Genomic DNA, 16,581 nt, shown 5'->3' on the forward strand with positions numbered 1-16,581 from the left:
CAATTTGGCTTCCCCCCCCCCCTCTTAGTAGCCACTAGGGGGCATAGAAAGCATGTATTCTTCAAAATTTTGGAGGCCATAGTGTTTCCTTTCAACACAGCAAGGCAACTTCTCAAGAGCTGGATCTCTTTAAATTGAATAAGGCCATTGCCCCATCTATCTTCCTCCCTTGAACAGCTTGCTTTCTAAAGAGAATTCTTGATCACAGAGATCGGATATTAAACCTGGACTTCCTGCAAATAAACATCTCTTACAATTTGGCTCTAAGCTTCCGTTTTGTCCAGCTTCTTAGATGTTTGATCAAATGGAATCTTCGGCTCACCTCTTCTCCAGGCTGTCCATGTATTCTTTCTTTTTCCGCCTGCTTTCTTGGGCAGAAATCTAGAACAGAAAATGGCAGTACCCTTCACAAAACCAGACCAAACCAAACCAACAGGGGGGAAAAAACTATGGTTACTCAGTAACAGAAAACAAAAATCCTGTTAAACCATGTTCCCTTTGGAGGTTAATCTTAGGACAGATAGGCAGTTAAAATATTTTTAATTTAGCTGCAGGCAAACTTGGAGGCAGGGAACAGCAAGCACAGACATGGTTTACACCCATAGAAAGACAGCAAGGAAGTGGATGGCTGTTAAAGAGTGGAAAATTCACAGAGAGACTAGAATCATCTTTCCTACTTGCTGGAAAGATTGAAAAAAGCGTTGGGGGAACAGATTGTAGGAACAGATGTGTAATAAACCAAATTACCTTGTTCTTGATCTTTCTACGGATTTTCTTCAGTGCTTTCTCTTCTGATTTAGTGAGGGGAAGTTTTGTAGGGATGGGATATCCTTCTGCTATCAAAGTTCTTTTCTCCTCCTCTGTTAGGATCAGGGGACCTGTGCCCTGCAGTTTCTTTGACAAGAGGGTGAGTTGGGGAAAAGGGAAAAGAAGGCACTGGTAAGCATGGGTAACACTGTCTAAAATATTAAATTTGTGATCATGACAGCAAACAAAAATATTAGAATTAAATACCCAAGCAAGCAGGAACGTCTATTCTCCAAAGCAGTACAGACTTGGTTTAAAAGGACCACTACCCAATTAATATTAATAGATTCAATTAATATAATAGATTCAAGAAGTTAGGTCTGCACTAAAATAGTTGCTTTTTAAGTTTCTTCAAGTATTTATATTAAAAATGTTTTTTTTAAATTAACATTCCAAATCATCAACGCATTTCTTAATCAATTGGCATGTTTTTAATTATTTAGGCTGTTAGTCAGCTAAATATTGTAGTAAAACACTGGGGAGAGAGGATATGTGTATATTCATACAAACATAAATATCCATAATGGAAAGAGGCAGAGCTATAGGATTAATTAATTGGGTGGCCAGCAGAACAATATTTGCACATTTTTATATACAGGTAGTCCTCGACTTACGATTGTAATGGAGCCTGGAATTTCCACTGTAAGTCATGACAGTCATAGATCCAGGCACCCACATGAACAACCCAGTTTTACAAAAAAATTTTTTGCAGAGGTCATAAAGTGAACATGTTGGTTATAAAGGGAGTCCATTCATTCCTTGGGAGTTTTTATTTTTTTTGCTGGAAACTGGCTGAAAAGGTTTGAAATCAGCAAAAAAAGTAAATAGCAGATACATGACTACAGGATGCTACAACCAGCCAAAAAGTAAACCATTTGCCAAGTGCCCACAGTGAGATCATGTAACCATGGAGACAGGATGCCATTGTCAGAACTCTGAACCAGGTTGTGTCTTTTGAAGGATCCATCCTAACTCTGACTGGTTGCTGGCTATTAAGCGAGGAGTGCCTATAGACTAGTGATTTTCAACCTTTTTAATGCCGCGACCCCCAACCGGTAGTAAGTCGAGGACTACTCAACTGGTCGTAAGTCGAGGACTACTCAACTGGTGCAGCACCATTTGCAGAATGGGACTTTTGGCAGGCTCAGCAGGGCAGAGACAGCCTGGACAATTCCTATTGGCTTTTGAAAGCCAATAGAATTAGACTCTATTCAAGAGAGTCTATTCTATTGGCTTTCAAAAGCCAATGGAATAAAAGGGAGTAGCACAGCTAAGGAAAAGGGAAAAAAAATGGCGGACTGCGTTGTTTGGCGATCCCTGTGAAATGGTCGTTCGACCCCAAATGGGGTCCCGACCCACAGGTTGAGAACTACTGCTATAGACAAATGGGAATGGCTATGGATTAAATGCCTGGAGCATTGTAACTACACATTCTGAGGGCAGCCTTATGTTAGTGCATTCTTCAACCGAGCAATATCCAGATCCCCTTAATTACTGTTCTTCTTCAATATTCTGAAGTAAAAAAAAAAATAAGCATTTGCTAAATGGGACAAATCATAATTTCCATTACAAATGTTTTAATACCAATCAAAGTTCCTAAATAATTCAAACAAAATGCAATACTTAAAAGAAAAAGGCAGAGGCCACTGTCTCTTACATGTGGTGCTGTTAAGAGAGGTGAATTGGTGAGGGCGGAAGCTGTGCGTGAAGTCACTTTAACGGTGGCCTGCAAGTGGGTGGGACTTGATGGTGGGAGGGACCGGGTTGGGCTTTGTCCACCCTCAGAATCACTGCCATGACTGCTGGGGGGTGTTGGAGGCATGTGTAGAGTATCCACTACTGCAGGAGAAAAACAAGAGGAGGAAGAATAAACTAGAGAGTTTTGTTTTAAAATATTAGAAAAAGAATAGTCCTGGTTAGATGCTATGACTCAAAAATCATGAGCTATAGGTAATGTTTAGGAATGCAAATTCTCTCTTCCACTTTATCTCATTCATGTGATTGAGTTTGAAAAATACATAGTCTTGTATCAATAAACATGTTCTTTGAGGGATTTGCAAGCCTCGGAGTTCTGCTTTATTTCTCTGTGTCGATTGGAACCTTGACATTTGTTTTGTAAATCATAAACTTCCTGGATGCCCAAACTAGAAAAGTATGGGTTAAGGGTAGTTGATAGATGCCAATCAGGTTATCAATGCATACCCTAGCTTGTACATGAAGTTTAAATCATGATTTCAAAGGGTATACTTGATAGAAAAATGACTGAATCAAATAATATCTTTCTCAAGCAAGCATCTGAAAGGAAGGATGAATAAATTAGTTACACCTGAACAAATGACCATGTCTAAAGTTTAACAGCAAAAACATAAAATCCAAGATTCAAACTCAAAATATGAAAATAAGCAAACCTAGCATCTCTATAATAAAGCAATTATATCATAATATAAAATGGTATGCTTCTTCATATTCCAAACTGGAATGAAACTATTATGATCTATCTGTCTGTCTGTCCATCTGTCTATTTATCTACCTAACTTCCAGAAAAAGTCACTTCCATATTGTTCCCAAGAAAACCACATGTTTTCAGTTATCAGGAGATGAACTGTCTTTTTAACTCTTCATTCATTCATTTATTCGTTTGTTCATTCATTTTCTCAAATTTATATAGCTGTCCATGTCTCAGAGAAGTGCTCTAGGCAGTATATCACAAAGTACTGTTGCATAGCTAGAGAATCATTGTGAAAACTCAATTCCAATGAATTATCTATTGAATTACAATTGTAACTTGAAAAGGAATCCTAACAACACTGTGAAAACCAGATTTCTGTGTCTGCATTTTTAATAGTCAATAGAACATTCAGCCATAGACAAAAGAACCAATATTCTTAACTTCTAAGAAAAGCTTAACAAAAAAGAGCAGACCACCATAGGCCAATCATTCTTTCCTGATTTTAGCTTATTATCCTGGTTTGTTAGCTGATATTAAGGGAAAATTTCCTGGTTCAAATTAACAGTAAACTCTGGCTTAATGCAAACATGGATGAAGAAAGAGAAAAAAGGGGAGAACTGGAGGTTAAACATTTCTGTATGACTCTCATCTGCAACTCCAAGACTTCATAAACAAATGTCCATGTGCAGAGATCATGAAGACACAGAATTGTTAAGATAGCAGCCAGAACTATGCAATCAATGTCATCCCCTTATTTTATGTATATTGTGACACAGGTTTTAAAAAAGACAGTGCTTCAATCGGGTGGTTTAACCCCCTCTGTGTAGACACACTTGGATAAAAGAGATTGGAATTGTTAGTACCTGCCAAGTCCAACAGCTTAGAAAAAGACGCACTGATAAAGCCTGAGCGTCTTTTAGCAGTTTTCTCATTGTAATTGAGTGGCTCAGAGGAAGAGTATAGCATCTTATTCATTGCATTCCTCCTTTGGACAATGGCCATGAGCAGACAGAACACGTTTCTTGCCAGGGCACCCTAAAACCTTTAACTATCTCCTGCTCCTCTCCCCACCCTCCTTTTTTAGCAAAAAGAACAGTTTCCTTGGGACACAGTTTTTCCATATGTCTACTGAATAATAATTCTAAACCACACAGATTCCTGATCAAAAGTAATGTTCTTTCTTGCCAATCATTGTACAGAAGAAACTCTATGCTACATAACAAACCTTCCTTGGATGAAAGGTTCAAAAATTGATCCACTTCATGTGGCTCCAGTTTAATCTCAGGAAGAACTTTGTGACTGTCTGATTTAGTCTGGAAAAAAAAAAGAAATTCAAAAAGAAACATTTTTAGAACTAGGGCAGATGGTTATCCCTTTTTTGCTTTATTAAATAACATGGAAGCATGTGTTGCACCACTTTCTTCATTCACTCTGGGTGGAGATCAGCTTTATGATACCCTGCTTGTGCTGCAAGATGCCATTGCAAGCATGTTTCATGTTCCAACTAGCCACATAGAATGGGGCATACTCCAGAATAATTGGGACCAGCAATTCTGTCATTAAGTGTTATAGTCATTAAGTGGTAAATCACATGATCGCAAAAGATATATGACCTTATTTCGCCTTCAGTTGTTAAGCAAAACATCATGTGACTGGGACGTACAATTTTACTTCTGCCATCTCTATTAACTCTGCCTCAAATTAAGTAAGGCACTATGCTTCTCATTGTCTAGGGATATTATCCTTTTGGCTAATCAAGTTTTTAAGTACCAGAAACCATACTGTGCCATCATTCTGCAGCGGTGGCTCTTCCCCCTCCAGGATGGTGGGGCTGGGCGAAGCAGTAAGGCTGCCTGACGGAGCAAGGCCGGATGTTTCAGTCACTGTTGGTTCTGTCTTTATGTTGGCTGATGTCAGCTCTGATCCCAGGCACCAGTCTTCATTTTCCAAGTCAGCTGGGGGAATGAGATATGAAAACAAAGCACACATTAAGAGCCAGAAATGGACAGATTTCCACAGAAATCAAAAGGAGAGGGAAGAAAAAACAAGAGAACGCAAATCCAAGCTAAGGAGAGGAAAGGAAACATGACCAAGAAAGCATTTAATTCATTAAGCAATGCTTCTTATCTCCTTTTTCAGGCTTTTACTTCAGAGAGAAACCTGGGGCTTTAAACTGCAGCCTCTACACAGCCCTAAGGTGAAGGTGAATTGGCTGAGGACCCCAAAAAAGGTAATTACTGAAAATTACTAAGAAAAAACTCCAACAAGACTAAACAAGCCATCAGACAAGTAGCCAGAGGTGCGTGTTAAAGCCAACCAAACCCTTGCTTAGTTCCCCATCTCTGCCACTGGGGTCATTCAGCTTCCCTTGAGCCCCTGAGATTTGAAAGAGAAAAGGTTTTTTTTTAAATGAAAGATTGTTCTGTTGTCTTAAAATTCTAGTCTCTTCCTCGGAACTGAGTGTGGTAGGAGAAGACAGTGGGGAATAAAATTCATGGAACTGTGAAAGCCTTGGTTGACTTATAAACTTTTTTATCTTTATTTATTTTTAAAAACCCTAATGATAAACAAAATCATTAGCAAATAAAGCAATGTGGCCTTAAATGAAAAAAAAAATTGCTAAATAAATAAGAGAAGATATTCTACAATCTGGCTGTCACAAAAACATTTTTTTCATAATTTTCCTTCCCAAAATTTTTGATAATAGTGAATCTAAAGCTGAAGCTGAACCAAGCACATTCTTGACACAGTCCAATCACGAACCATTGAGAGACTCCTTCCCCAGCCCCCATCTTTCAAAAGCACTGAGATTCCAAATCTCTGAATTCCATTCCGCAGTCTGTGGACCAGCTAGGAAAAGCTAATTAGAGGGTTTTAAGCAAATGTTGGCGACCAGTGGCTGCACCCTCTTTGGGCGGCACTCCTGAGCCCTCAAGATCAACTTCTGAATTTTCAACAGTTAACTGATAATGACAGTGCATCTTAATATTGTTTTTTTCTGAACAAAAATAAGTACGGTAGATTAGATGTGTTAAATCTTCAATAGGCTTACCACATTTTTTTGCTTCCTTAAAAAGAGACCTTCCCTTAGCATTTTTTTTAAATAGAGACCTACCCTTAGCAATTTTTTTTTTATTTAGAAAGAGACAATTTCTTTTTAGAAAAAGAGAGAGACCAGAAGGGTCAAACATTCCACGTTGTCCGCTGTAGATATATCATTGCACCATCGCCTTGTTTTCTGCCTCTGGTTTTATTTTTAAAGGGGTTCTACATTTAGGAAAAGAGTAAAATGGGCTCACAAAAGAGTCAAAATCAGCACCATAAAATCAGTGGAGAAGTGGCAAAGGAAACCATACCAAATTGTTGAGAGATGGAGATCTTTTAAAATACTTTTTAATTTCTAGTTACAGTGCTCCTTATCTCATTTTCAACAACAGCTAACTAGGTGCTTGTTGGAGGCCCCCCAATATCTTTCAAATCACCAGCAAGTTACACAGCATTCCCTGAAAAAGTAAAAACTCCTTTATATTACAGATAGACCTTGACTTACAACCATTTATTTAGCAACCATTTGAAGTTACAATAGTACTGAAAAAAGTGACTTATATCAGTCCTTGTACTTATGATCATCACAGCATTCCCTTGGTCACAGGATCAAAATTAGCAGGCATGTATTTACAATGGTCGCAATGTCATGTGACCATCGTTTACAATGTTCCCAGCTGGCTTCCAACAAGCAAAGTCAATGGGAGAAGCCAGATTCACTTACCAACTTCATGATTCACTTACCAACTGCAGTAATTTGCTTAACTGTAGCAAATAAGATTGTAAAATTGGTTGGGACTCAATTAATAACCACCTTGCTTGGCAACAAAAATTCTAGTCCCAAATGTGTTCGTAAGTCCAGGACTACCTGTATTTGGGACGACAGCCACAGGAATCTTAGGCCTCTATGACTTTCTCTGTGTATATCATTTCAGACCCATGTCATGACTGCTTGCTGCTATCCTCTTCAAGAATGCCTCTTTGGTAAAATGATACAGAGCTGATGGATGGAGTCACCCTTCTTAAAGAGAGCAGATATTTATTGCCACAGAATGCAATTACCAAGAGATCTGTCGACAACAGGAGAGGAAAAAAACTAAGTTTGAGAGGAAAAGCTCCTGCAGCCTTCTATTTCTGCAGCCTTCAATTCAGCAACAGGAAGGTGGTAGGGGGACTTTGTACATTTGATGCTAGTAATTACTCTATGGTGTAATTTTAAAACGTCTCCCACTGGCAAGGGAAGATGTAATTTGAATTACATTGGCCAAGCCAAGAAAAATTACAAGCAAAAATAAATATGTATACATCCTGTAATCAGACACTTCAAAACAGTAATCTAAACTGTGCCAAGAAGGATCAACATAAAAAAAAAACCTGCATTAAGGAAGAAAAAAAAAACCTCACAGGACATGCATAAGCGATTCTCGACCCATTAAAATGTACACAACTTATCTCAAAACAGACATTTCTTAGAAAAGGCCTATTATTCTACAAAAATCTGGCATTAGAAAGAGAAATTATCCCTCATAAATACAGCCCACAGGCAGATTCTACTCACAGGTTACTCACAGTAAAGCACACATAATCCCCCTTTTAGTGCTTCTGTAATACTAACTCACTGCTCTGTCCTACCAGGTGAGAGACTGGTATTCATGTGTGGAAATAATTTCCTTTAAGAGTTGCCCAGAGTCAGGGGTTTTGTCTGCTCCCTCACCTCCTTCCTTTTGCTCTAGTTCCACAGATACTGAAGGGCACGCTTTGCTCCCAACAAAGAAGCTTCTGTGCAACGGTCAAACACTACTGTAGAATCTTTTTCCGACAGGCGGAATGGAATGATTACATGGAAAGGAGGGGGTGGGAATGAGGAGAAACAGGAGAGAAACTAAAGGATTATATGTGCAAGAAAATTTTTGAAGAGCTTTTTGTTTAGCAGGGCGGTCACCAGTTTCAGTGATCCAAGGCTCAGACTGTATAAGAGTCCAGCTTTGATAGGAATTTGTTTTCCACAGAAGGTCCTGGTTCTCAAAGGACCGAGTGAAGAGTTTCCAAACATATGTAGAAGGCCTGTCTCTCTTTAACATTGTGTTTGTTGTAGCCAAAGGCCTACATTCCAAGGAAATTACTTCTCACTTTAGAATCTAGCCATTGGGAGAAGTTTTATATCCAAATATATTTTATTCTTTATACCGTTTCCATCTTCCCTTAAAATATTAACAGAATCCACAAATGGTCTGAGAATCAATGTCTCCACTAGATAATTGATAGTCAAGCTGAAATTAAGTTAATCAACTAAAATTAGCAAAATTCCTCAAACCCCCCCCCCCCCAAATAAGTTACACAGACCTAATCCACATATCAAAGGATAAGGTCTGCAAACACAAATAGAGTTAATTAAATTTGGTCTCCCAATGGAATTGCATGTTCACAAGAATACACACACAACACACACATACACACACACCTCAAGTATCTCCTTAGAATCAGCATGCATACATTTCCACACCCTGGACAAGTTCACCCTGTAAAAATCTGCTGCTATACTCCATTTCTCTACAGCCTGCCCCTAAAGGGAAATTGTTTTGCTTCTAGGAATAAATATTTTTTTCTTTCCTCACAGTGTCTAGATCTCATTTTTATTTATTCTTGCGCACTCCCAGCTCAAAATGGAACCCTAAATTCTTCTTCTGACACTATTGAGCTTAACTGGATTTTAATGCCATGCTATCTTGTATAAACACACAGCTTTCTCTTTTTTTTACTTGCAACTACACATAGTTCTTGACTTACAACCATTTGTTTAGTGACACTCAAAGTTACAAGGGCACTGGAAAAAGTGACTTATGATCAGTTCTCTCATATGGTCTGAATTCGGGCACTTGGCAACCACAAACTCTTTATGACAGTTGCAGCATCCTGCAGTCATGTGATCGCCATTTGCAACCTTCCCAGACAGACAAGCAAAGTCAATGGAGAAAGCTGGATTTGCCTAATGAACAATGATTCACTTAATAACCCTGGCAAAAAAAGGTCATAAAATTGGGCACAATTCACTCAGCAGCTATCTTGCTTAATAACAGAAATTCTGCTTCCAATTGTGATTGTAAGTGGAGGGTAACCTATATGTGATTTGAGTCATATCTGATTTCTTTGCTACAAGACAGATCTTGGCTATATATAGGGTGTATCAAATATCTGAAAGCCTTTTGGCTTAAGATGCACTCTTTTCAAGGAGAAAAGTTTCCACTGAAAAGAAATAAATATTAACAGGCTCAGTGTGCCTGTTCCTTGAAACTGCATCCCTGCCCTTTCATATCACTGTATTACTCCTATAGCCCTCACCACTTCCCAAAAAGACCCCTAAAAAGTGAAGCTCCCAGATACATAGGTGTTCTATCCCAGCCTATGGCTGTCCTTGTTAAAGGCATAAGGACAAAAACCCGTTTTGAGAAAATAGGCTGGAGACTCAAAACAAAACAAACCCCTTTTAATATGGGTAACAAACCTGCCAAATAGTCCAGAAACAAAAGCAGCAAAACACAATCCAAATGAAGGAAATTGTCCACATGAAACACAATGCAAACAGAAAAGTAGTCACCGGCAATACTAATAGAACATGATCCCATGAAATACTTTGCAACGGTTGCTTTCAGCAGCCAGCACCACCCACACCTTCCCTTTTTATACAGCAGTCCCAAGGCGTTGCCTCTCAGTGCCTTCTCTTCCTCCCCTGGAGTTGTCGTATTGACTGCTGCTGATCTGCTCTCGCTAATTGCCAGCCTACGAGCATCAATCATCATGTCCATCAGGTGTGAATCCTCCAAGTCTGACTCATTCTCCCCACACAGCTGAAGCTTCATCAGGAACAAGACTGGAGGGCCCAGGCTCTTCATCAAACTGTGAGTCTTGTAATTCATCAGAGCCTCCTTCTGACCCTGATGGCCCTTCAAATGCCTCCTCCACCTCCTCCTCAGATTTCCCAGACTCAGCTGTTGGGAGCACAGGCTGGCACGGAATCATGACAATAGGTATCATATATTTTGGCGTATAAGACGACTTTTGAGAGCGTTGAAACAGGCGCCGAACTCGGGGGTCATCTTATATGCTGAGTCGTCTTATACGCCGGAAATAAGGTAGTTTCCGGCGTATAAGACGACTTTCTCGGCATGCAACTTGGCATCAATCGTCTTATACACCAGAAATAACGTAGTTTCCAGCGTATAAAACAACTTTCTAGGCATGCGACTCGGCGTCGATCGTCTTGCAACTTGGCGTCGAACTCGGGAGTTGTCTTATATGCCAGGTCGCCCTATACGCTGGAATATACGGTAGTTGTCTTACGACCATAAATGAGCCCAAAATTTATGTTGCTAAGTGAGACATTTGTTAGGTGAGTTTTGCCCCACTTTACGACCTTTCTTGCCACAGTTGTTAAGTGAATGATGACAGTTGTTAAGTTAGTAACGGTTGTTAAGTGAATCTGGCTTCTCCATTGACTTTGCTTGTCTGAAGATGACAAAAGGGGATCACATGACCCTGGGACACTGCAAATGTCATATAATATGAGTCAGTTGCCAAGTGTCTGAATTTGACCATGGGGATGCTGCAATGGTCATAAGTGTGAAAAATGGTCACAAATCACTTTTTTGAGTGCCGTTGAAACTTCCAACATTCACTAAATGAACTCTTGTAAGTCGAGGACTACCTGTTCATAAGTTTCCTGCCCTTGCTGTAAGGTTCTCCTCCACAGCTTGCAAAAAACAATTGTCTTTGGGGGGGGGGGGTAATAATAAACGAGATTCACATGTCACCCCATCTTTCTCACCACCTTGTCACACCTACATAAAACTAGTTGATAGTTACTGATTCTGTTTAGTCAAAATAAGAAGCTGAACCTATAGCTTTACATCCCTTGTGGGTTAGGGAAAGAGTAAAAAAAGTAAGGCCACACTTTTTATGTAGTGGTTCAGCACTGGCTTTGTTGAGACATACAAACACACAGAGAGAGACACACACAAAGACTCTTTTCAAGGAGCTGGGTTCCTATAATTTACCATACTCATACTTTACTAAGTGGTTTTCAAAGCTTGCATTGACCAGGGCTAGTCCTAACAATGAAGCTGGGAAGAGAAGGGGAAGATGGTTTCGGGCTTAGTGTCTAAGTAGTCTCAATTCCCAGGTAGCAGATAGAGGATTGATCTGCACAATGGTGATGACTACAGGCAGTCCTCAACTTACAACAGTTCATTTAGTGACCATTTCAAGTTACCACGGCACTGAATAAAGTGACTTATGACCATTTTACAGTTACAACCTTTGCAGCATTCCCCATGGTCACATGATTAAAATTCAGACGCTTGGCCACTGGCTCATATTTATGATGGTTGCTGTATCCCAGGGTCATGTGATCCCCTTTTGCGAACCTCTGACAAGCAAAGTCAAATGGGAAGCCAGATTCACTCAGCTGTGTCACTAACTTAACGACTTCAATGATTCACTTAGCAACTGTGGCAAGAAAAATGGGGCAAAACTTTCTTAACAAATGTCTCACTTAACAATAGAAATTTTGCGCTCAATTGTGGTTGTAAGTAGAGGACTACCTGTACAGTACTTTAAAAATCTTTTATTACTGGTAGATGCAAGTTACTCAGAGCTCTCAAGAATCTAATGGTACATAAACAAAAAAACAGCATACTAAACCAACAAAAAACAGTTGTAGTAAATAAACAAAAAACATAAAATAACAATTTAGGAACTACCTTTTACTGCGTTTTTAAAAAGTGCCAACAAATACAAGATTAAACTATATGCAACAAAATATCATAGACTAAACAAGTTTCAAATGCAGGGCTTGAGATAAGCAAGATATATCTGCCTGGTAGCTAGTACGGTATTTATTGTTTTGATACCAAACAGATTTTTATTTTCCCAACATTTAACAAATTATTATTTGAATTGTACCATAATTCACTATTTTTTTAAAAAGAAATATGTTTATTGGATACTAGGAAAGATAGCTTTAGGGTGTTACATAAATACATATATTGAGCCAAATTAGAATTTTGCCAATTGGCAATCTCCACTTGAGGGAAAAAACATGCACTGTGAATAAGACAAATCTCATTTCTACGGTAATTTAATAAAATCTCAGGAGTGCTTTTTACAACAAAAGCAATTCATATGAAATATGGGGTTCCCTTCAAATATTCAAACAAACCTTAGCAAAGTAAAGTTTCCAGGGTAACTTGAAACTGGTATAGCCTTAAATGAATTCTAGTAATGCTGATATAATATATCCAGGATGCAGATTTCCGGATCTGACAAAAATATATTTCATGGGGATTCTTTTCTTAAACACATTACCACAGAATGATGCAATAACCAGTAATTTACTTTCTGACTAATTCCTTGGTTTCAAATTCCAGTTCATGCTATCCGGAATGAATTACATCTGGGTGACATACTTAACTTTAGAAAAACTTCAGATCTTGGTTAAAGAACTGTTTGGAATAAGGGTAAGATGGCATCACAAACATTTACTTTAATATTGTTTTAGTTTGTCACTCAAACTCACTGTAAGGAAATGTCCTTGTAAAGAAATCAAATTAATATAGAGAAAGAATGTGACTGATTCCAGTTATCATATCTCAAGGATGCTTAAAAAGATTCTTTAATTCATGGAAATAAGTTTCTTAAATATGATATACAGGTGGTCCTTGACATACGACCACAATTAAGTCCAAAATTTCTGATAGCAGGACAGTTGTTTTGCTCCATTTTACAAACTTTCTTGTCACACTTAAGTGAAGCACTGCAATTATTAATTTAATAATGTGGTTGTAATGTGAATCTGACTTCCCCATTGATTTTGCTTGTCAGAAAGTCACAAAAGGTGATCACATGATCCTGGGACACTGCAACTGTCATAAATATGAGCCAGTTGCCAAGCGCTTGAATTTTGACCCTACGACCATGAGGATGATCATAAGCGTGAAAAATGGTCGTAAGTTATTTTTTTCAGAGTTGTTGTAACTCTGAAGGGTCACTAAATGAAAGGCTGTTGAGGATTGCTTGTATAAATATGAGTGCCTGTACATATACATATTCATATGAATGTAACAGTACTTGTGAATGCTATATGTATAATTACCTTTATCTGATTTTCCACAAATAGTATATGACTTCAGAGACCATACTTTCTTGTAAAAAAAATAAAAGACAACCCTGAAAATGGGGCAAATCTGAAAAAAGTTCATAAGGATAAACATATGTTTATTTGCTGAATTATTTAAATAATTAGATTAAATAAATCTAAAGGGTAGCTGTCTGAAATAAAAGAGCTGTCCTCCATCATAAAAGACATGTGATAACTGTAGATGTGACTCAAGAATCAGGCGTCCAGTCTGCAATTGTATTAATATACTTCTGCTTTGGAAGTGTCAAGAAATGGTATATACTTGCAAGCAAAAGCAAAACAAGTATCCTGTGACAGTGATCTTGGCAACTTTCCCTTGTCAAAAATCCCCATCTGGTTTAAAGCTTGACTTGGATTGCTTACACACCTCAAGAAACTTGCTATCAAAAAACAATTAGACTCCACTGTCATATGAATTAAGATTCTGTTTTCAATAACTATTTTATTTTAAAGGGGAAACCTTGGTATGTGGGAGAAACTGAAACTGTATGAAGAAGAAAGAAAAAAATATTGTTCTATTCCAGCTCTTATCCAATTCCATCTCAGCACGCTTGATAAACAGGCATTAGCGCTTAGAACAGTAAAAAGATCATCAATGATTCACCAGACATATGAGTAACTCTAAGTCTTGGGCTCCCTAAGATCTTGGATATAGTTGTCTATTTTCAATAGAAAAAAATGTATTAATTAGAACTGATTGATAATGAGAGATACGTGCAGACACATCATCTTGGTAAACTCCTAGGTCCATCTGATTGTAATTTCTTTTTGGATTTTCAGTTTTGAAAAAAATGAAATGGAAGTGTCATGCTGGAAAGCAAAGCAGTCTTGCATAACAAGAATGCTTTGGAGTTCTGCATAGCCTCCATAACATTTTTTACGAAATAAAAATAATATCTCAGTGCTTCATTCAAAGTATGCCCAACTGCCCAGAAAAATGTCAGAGGTCACCTGAGGTAATAGATGTAGTAAGGAGCAACCTCTCCAGCTTTCTCCATCAATGGGCGAGTTATAATCACCATGGCATCCATTTTGTGAATATATACTGCCCTCTCCCTATGAAAACTACTTTGTGAGAGCAATAAACAGATGCAGATGACACAAGGCCAGGAGCCTGGATTTCCTTCCATAAAAAGATAGGATTTAATTCCCTTTCTACATTTAGGCCTTCACTTAAGGTCCTCTACACTTGCTGAGATTATGAATTCCTATATTTTTAAAAAAAAAATCACTCTCACATAATTTTATTCATTCAAGAAAGAGAACATGTCATGAACTATTACTTGAAAATGATAAGGATGATAACTGACATTACTTTTAGAAATGTGTGCATTGATTTGTTGGCGGGGTGTTAAGCAAGATCCAATTAAATAAATGCAGCACAAATAGCCACAAGTAGAACAGTAGTCAGATAAACAAATCTTCCACCTCTCTTTGCTGTCCAGAATCATTTTGGAATCAAGCAGTTTTCTAAAATAAATAAACAGGAGTCCTATTTTCTATGGATATGATCACCAGAGGCTAATGGCAGTTTGTAATATTTGAGTTTATTTACAATAATACAGATTGAATATAGCTTGTTTAAAATACTCAAACCTATTGTCCCACATATGGTCTTCAAAGAGGCTGCTAGTTACTAATAATATTGTTAGTTAGTAGAACAGTAAGCATTTTTTTGTTTTTTGGTTAATTTTTTTCCCTGACAACAGCGCCCTTTGGAAATGTCTGAAATTCTAAGATATTTACACTCTATTGCAGTGGTTCTCAACCTTTTTAATGCCGCGACCCCCAACTGGTCATAAGTCGAGGACTACCCAACCGGTCATAAGTCGAGGACTTTCCCTGCCCGGGAGCGCCGCACATGCGTGGTGCCGTCCCCTGTGCCGGCCGAGGCGTAGCTGGCAAGCGGAAGAGACGGCGCAGGCCAACCACCGGCTGGGCCACCAGCTGGCCCAGCCCAAGGGAGGTAAGGCACCCGCCGGGCCCCACACGCGCCAGCAACCCTCCCTGCACCTGCCGGCCTTCCACCCCTGGCCCTCTTTTACTTACATTTTTAGTAGTTGCTCAGCAGGGAGGGGTGGAAACTTCCAGACAACTCGCCTTCGCTGCAGACAACTTGCAGCACCGTTTGCAGAATGGGACTTTTGGCAGGCTCTTCAGGGCAGAGACAGCCTGGACAATTCCTATTGGCTTTTGAAAGCCAATAGAATTAGACTCTATTCAAGAGAAATGGTCGTGAAATGGTCGTTCGACCCCAAATGGGGTCCCGACCCACAGGTTGAGAACCACTGCTCTATTGTCTCTTTCAAGATTCTAGACAGGCTACACCTCAAGGCAACCAATAGTGGGAGTCTTATTTCCAGAAGTTGGTTAGCAAAATTCATTACATTCTTTTACCTTCATTGAAATTGTCATCAGCTGAAATATGGGTCAATGGCGACTGGGGCCGAGAGTCCCCACAAAGGGAATAGCTATGCTCTGCCTGGATGAGGGGAGCTGGAGATACTGGTGATAATTCCACTTCCATCATCTCATTTTTCTCAGACAGGAAGGGATCATTCAAGAGCTGCCCCAAAACATCCTGGGAAAAATCATCAAGGAGTTCTGTGAAGGGCTGTAAGAAAGGAAAAGAAGCATAGAAAGAATTTAATAAAAACCTTAAGTCATACTTTACATTGGTTCCACCCAGTGATCAGTAACAAAACAATGAAAAAAGCATTAAGCTCCCAAAACCAGATCTTCCATCTGGGAGATTTTTCAGTTCCATATTCTCATAACTGTCATGAAATAGCTTCCATTTCATCATGCCCTTGTCCTCACCACGTTTAGGAATATAACAATTGTTGTGCAACATCAGATCTACAAATGAAGTTCATGAGTTGGGAGACACTTTCTCTGCTCTTCATTATCAACCTCAAGCTCATAGTGTGAACACAGGCCACTTTCAATTATAGGGCTCTTTTGAGTACTGTATACAGTACATCAATAAGAATGGAATCAACACCTCAAGGGAACTACAACAATATTCATTTTCCAATTTGAAACCATGATTTTTTATTTAGTATTCCAATAATTTTCTAGCCTGATC

The 16,581-nt window shown here is 38.8% G+C and overlaps 1 protein-coding gene across 3 annotated transcripts in view; it reads right to left on the reverse strand.

The window, feature by feature from the left end:
• The window catches only part of CREB3L2 (cAMP responsive element binding protein 3 like 2), a 61,551-nt gene that overhangs the window by 10,533 nt on the left and 34,437 nt on the right, over positions 1-16,581 (reverse strand). For 2 of the 3 annotated variants that reach the window (XM_039344778.1, XM_039344779.1), the window contains 6 exons: positions 15,891-16,107; positions 5,027-5,211; positions 4,482-4,569; positions 2,465-2,646; positions 748-894; positions 323-381 (listed from right to left, as the gene is read on the reverse strand). In XM_039344778.1, the coding sequence (XP_039200712.1) occupies positions 323-381; positions 748-894; positions 2,465-2,646; positions 4,482-4,569; positions 5,027-5,211; positions 15,891-16,107 (878 nt within the window). The remainder of the gene's footprint in view (positions 1-322; positions 382-747; positions 895-2,464; positions 2,647-4,481; positions 4,570-5,026; positions 5,212-15,890; positions 16,108-16,581) is intronic. The other variant, XM_039344780.1, reaches the window with a different exon arrangement.

This window comes from Crotalus tigris, unplaced genomic scaffold, assembly GCF_016545835.1.
Source record: "Crotalus tigris isolate CLP2741 ecotype Arizona unplaced genomic scaffold, ASM1654583v1 scf7180000017937.1871474, whole genome shotgun sequence".
Lineage (NCBI taxonomy): Eukaryota > Metazoa > Chordata > Lepidosauria > Squamata > Viperidae > Crotalus > Crotalus tigris.